The sequence below is a fragment of the Hipposideros armiger genome, unplaced genomic scaffold, assembly GCF_001890085.2.
Source record: "Hipposideros armiger isolate ML-2016 unplaced genomic scaffold, ASM189008v1 scaffold_166, whole genome shotgun sequence".
NCBI classification, from domain to species: Eukaryota; Metazoa; Chordata; class Mammalia; order Chiroptera; family Hipposideridae; genus Hipposideros; species Hipposideros armiger.
This window is the reverse complement of record NW_017731516.1, coordinates 1,416,561-1,421,584: the sequence shown is the minus strand read 5'-3', so window position 1 is coordinate 1,421,584 and position 5,024 is coordinate 1,416,561. Positions and strand designations below refer to the sequence as shown.

General features: G+C 41.0%; 1 protein-coding gene across 1 annotated transcript in view; it reads left to right on the top strand.

Annotated features, from left to right (window-relative positions):
* The window catches only part of TPH2 (tryptophan hydroxylase 2), a gene marked incomplete at its 5' end in the record, with an annotated part of 114,842 nt that overhangs the window by 14,344 nt on the left and 95,474 nt on the right, over positions 1–5,024 (top strand). Inside the window, 2 exons of the mRNA XM_019651764.1 lie at positions 2,440–2,623; positions 2,734–2,834. Coding sequence (XP_019507309.1) covers positions 2,440–2,623; positions 2,734–2,834 — 285 coding nt within the window. The remainder of the gene's footprint in view (positions 1–2,439; positions 2,624–2,733; positions 2,835–5,024) is intronic.

The window sequence follows — 5,024 nt, the reverse complement described above, 5'->3', positions numbered from 1 at the left end:
TTACAAGGGGAGTCTGTCAAACAATGGAATAAGCAGATTTGTGTGAACTATGTTCTATTGATTCAGAGTTAGCCTACTAGTAATTCTGTGCACTCTTGCGGGGTGAGGAAGTCAGTAATTAAAAAATGCGAGCCTCACAGCTGGAAATGCAAACACAAAAGAAGCCAAACAGGGTATCTTTATATAGCAAGAGCCTGCACCCTTTTTTGATTTAATGGTTGAATCATGCCCATGTCCTAGCAGCACATTTATTGCGTAAAATGAGATACATGCGTATAGGCATTCAGTATTCCCCTAAGCCTTATTGTTTCATGAGCTTACTGTGTCTTTTGTAAAGATGAGTCACTGTCCATACGTACAAGCTAGGACTAGCTCTCTTTATCTTACAGAAATGCAGTGGCCTTTCCCAGGCCCAAACTGGTGGTTTAAACCCTCAAAAAAGAGCCTGGTTGAGGGTGAGGTTAGAAAAGCCCAGAAAAACAATTGCCTTCCTGCCAGGGTATAGGGTATACCTGATGGATCCCCTACTCTCCAGCAAGCACCCTCTCTTACAAATGCATTTTGTTTGGGGGTGCTGGCTGCTGATTAGATAACATAGAGACCCCAGCTCTGCATGGTGCCTTGGGCTGCTAGTGCAGTGGAAAGATGGGTGGAATTACCGTCAGAGGACTCAGCCCTATGTTCTCCTGGCTTGGCTACTCATAGCTGCTTCCATGGTTCAATTTCTTCATTTGTGAAATAGCAATAATACTTCCTACCTAACAAGGTTGTTGTGATGAAGTAATATAAGTGAATGTGCTTTGTAAAGTGTACAGATATCAGGTGTTATTGTAATGCCTCTTTGATGACTATAGAGGGGGAATTAGCAGCCTCATTTGGCAACTATTTCCTTGTTCTCTTTTGACCTTGAGAAAAGGATCAGGCACCATCAACAGTGGTAATGGAAATCTGAGGTAATATTTTACACATAATTATATCATCCAGCGCTGTCTCCATACAGTGCCCAAAGGCAGGCGATTCAGTTAGACAGCTGGGTGCAGTAGAAAAACCCCTGGAGAAGGAGTCAGCAGCCCTGAGTTTTCACCGGGCCATCAGCTTGTCATGGGGCCTTAGCTAAACCACTAACCCCATCTGGATCTCCATTGCCTTGTCTAAAAATACCTACTCTGCTTCAACGAAAGGACATTAAAAGTCCACAGTGACCCAATATGTGTGAAGATTGTTGAACTTTGAACTTAATATTAATCTCACTTTGATTATCTGCCAATTTAGTAAGTGTGACATTTGTGTAAAGGTTAATCAAAACAGAAATAGAGCATTTAATTTCCTTGTCACAGGACCAGTTTCTTCATACAGGAGGATGCTGTTTGATCTGATCTTACTCTGGCACTGGAATCTACCTATCCTGCTCCTGTGCTGAAAATTCTGAGACCATCCAGGATTGTATTAGGAATTGTGCCGATCAGAGTGTACCATCCTGAGTGAGGGGGGTGGGGGTATCTGCTTATTTGGGGATGGGTTAGGTTGGAGAGGAGAATTCAGTCTTCAGTTAACTCATGGGAAAGGAAGACTATCTGGAGAAATTTAAACCTTAGGTTTTAGTATTAAATTGCTGCCACTCCACAAATACCTTACTGTAAGGAGGCTTTTACCCCTAAAATCCATCGTGGGGTGATAGTTGTAGCAAAACATCCTTGTATGAAGCTAGCCTGGAGGTTGCTGAAGGAGAAGAGTTACGAAGTGGTCCAATTTTTATGTTTGTTTTTTGGTTTCTCTTGGCCCTCAGAGAGTCTCTCTTGGCTGCTTTTCTGCTTTTTTTCCTACAAAATGGGCTATATACTTTAGCTGATGTTTCCCAAACATCAGTCATTTTCATACCACCTTCCAAATGTCTGCCTCATTTGCCTGCCATTGTACTATTTACTTATTTTTTTCAAAGATTATTTTAAAACTTTAAATAGTTTATTTTAGAATTTTAATTTATAGTGGAAATTGTATACCACTATAAAATCAGGGGTTTGAGTTTTAGTTATGTTTTTAGGAAACATATGAAAAAAATATGTAAATCTGGGAATTATATGACAATATGATAAGCCCCTCTCTCCCCCCCAAATAATCATGCACACCACCAGTGGGATGTGGACTGCTCTGGAAAATGATGATGTTTGTAATTATAATATATTTTATATTATATACCTTAATGCCCCACCCCTTTTTTAATGAGATAGGAAAACTGACATACAGTCTCTGTTCCTATTAATTGAGACACTGGTTGGAAATATTTCCATGTTTTCATCAACCAAAGAGTGAGGAGATTGTATTTTCTTCCTTTGTGGGCATTTGGCACCTTGTTGAGTAAGAGTTGAACGAGAACAGCTGGTGGCATCTCTTTTGTTGTGTCCTGGAGGTGATTTAGAGATATTGCTTATATTTTCACAGGAAAAACATGTCAACATGGTTCACATCGAGTCCAGGAAATCCCGGCGACGGAGTTCAGAGGTGGAGATCTTTGTGGACTGCGAGTGTGGCAAAACGGAATTCAACGAGCTCATCCAACTGCTGAAATTTCAAACGACAATTGTGACGCTGAATCCACCAGAGAACATTTGGGCAGAGGAAGAAGGCAAGGCCAGTTTTCGCTTGTTGGGTGATTTTGCAATCTGACAAATGTTGCAAAGGGGAAAACACAATCTGCGCGCTAATATTTTTGACACTGCACTGTGTTTTCAACAGAGCTAGAGGATGTGCCCTGGTTCCCCCGGAAGATCTCTGAATTAGACAAATGCTCTCACAGAGTTCTCATGTATGGTTCTGAGCTTGATGCTGATCACCCAGTAAGTGTCTGGTAAAACCCATCCCGCACGTGCTCTTCCAGCTTTACCCATGTGCCGGGCGGTGTGCCATGTTCTGTGCTGTAATGCTTTATTGTAGAGCAATTTATTATTGATTTCCCACCACTGAGAGCAGACGTTCAAATGATAAAGCGTCCCTGTGAATATGCGCTGGCTGGAAGGAAGCAGGTTAGAACGATGGTATTTCCACATAACATTCATTTTTTAAAGCACTGGATAGAGGAGGAGATTCTAAACCTTGGAGACTATTTCTGTAGAATTAGACAGCCTAAAATATACTTGCAGATGGCGACCCTTGGAAAAACGATGAACTGAAATTGATCACTCCTTTGGGAAACCAGGGAGGACTTGGCATTATGGGGCTCAGTGAGAGAATAAAATTCCCCTTGCTGTTTTCCTTGACTGGAGGTAGTAGTTAGGAGTGGAGTAATGGAGTGGACTTCAGTCTCAATGGAAAGGCAGAGGTTTTTAGAATAAGGCCAGTGATGGAAGATGCATCTCTTCCCACATCTACCCGGAATCTATTTACCACCATCTCTCCTGTACGCCAATAAAAATGACCACCTTTAAAGAAATATGATACGTAGGTAAGCATTTCCCATTATTCCCTCCCTCCCCCTTTACATCAGTTTTTATTTAACACAAGAGACCTGGAACTTCTTTATGGTCAGAATGAAGTACAGTTAATAGTCTGGGAGAAATAAGCAACGTACTCATTTGTTACAAGCATTTTTCTCCCCACTCCAGTGCCTCTTGTCTAAAAATAGGCGGATAAAAAGGCGAATACCCAAGCAGATCGGTCATGCTTACAGTAGTGCTTTGTGGTCTGACAGTAATGGCTTACAGATATTCATTTTATTTAAATGGAGGAAATCTGATAATGGGACTACACTCTTTATGCGGTGGTTCTCTGACTGTGGTTCTGGGACTAGCTGTCCCTGCAGCACCTGGGAGCTTGTGTTAACAGACTCACACTTAAGTTTCCCGGGTGGAGGTTGGGGGTTGGGGACGAGGACTCTGCTTTAAGTATGGCAACTTTGACAGGGGGGGAATTTTCAATCAAACCAATCATTTGGCATAACATACCAATTCAAACTAATTCATAGATAGCATTCAAATAAAGGGTCACACAAATCTAATTCAGTTGTATTCTTTTTAAAAAGCTGAATTCACCTAAAGACACAGCATATTATATTTGCCATCATAGCCTAAAATTTCAGAATAATTCACAGTAATTCTCATGTAAGGCCCCTGAACATTAGGGAGATACTCAAAAGTGCCTTTAATAAGCATCCATTTGTCACTTTCCTCTTCTGCACCTCCAGAGGAATCAGAATTAGCACAGAAGTATGATTTAAGACATTAGCAATCATAGGCCTGCCCAGACCCCAGCTGTTAACTTGCAGGATGACCATGGGCAAGTCCCTCTACCTCTGTGCCTTAAATTCCTTATGTTAAACGTGGAAATAAAATTTTTATTGACCTCAAAGGGGCATTTGTATAGCCTAGTTAATAAAACAACTGCAAAGTATTTTGGCAAGAGTAAATACTTAATTCCAGGAATGGAAATGATGGAACTAAATCATCGCGATCCATGCCTGCACAGTCAAGGATTTCTCGCTAACCTCCTATTTCCAAATGCTGCCCTTAGTCTAGTTTGAAAATTACTCACCTGAAGAAAGAGGGTCAGCCATTTTAAAGGAACAACTACAGGAACCACTGACCTTGCTGAGAAATTTATTCTGATACGCAGTGTACATTGTCCTGTGCTTAATTTTGTTTCATTCCTCCTAATTACACCCACCTTATGATACCTTCTCTTATTTTCTGTGCAGCCACTTGAAATAATTGCAAGTACTTAGCAATCTCCTACCTCACTCATTTTTTTTTCTTACCACACATATTTCTTTTATAAGCACATCAAATGTTCATCATGCAAAACTTGATATGGGTAAGTTGGTGGTTTTTCTAAGTTAATTATTTGATGAGGGTGGAAAAAGTTGTCTAAGGACTTTTTGAGCTTGGGGATAATCCCAGTGTAGAGACAGGGGTTACTGTGAAGGATGGTCCTCTTGTGCTTGGATGGCTCAGAAGGGGCTTGGAATAGAAGAGGTTGCGAGGCTTCCTAGGAAGGGTTAAAAATCTATCTAGATGAGTGCCTCGCAAACTTCA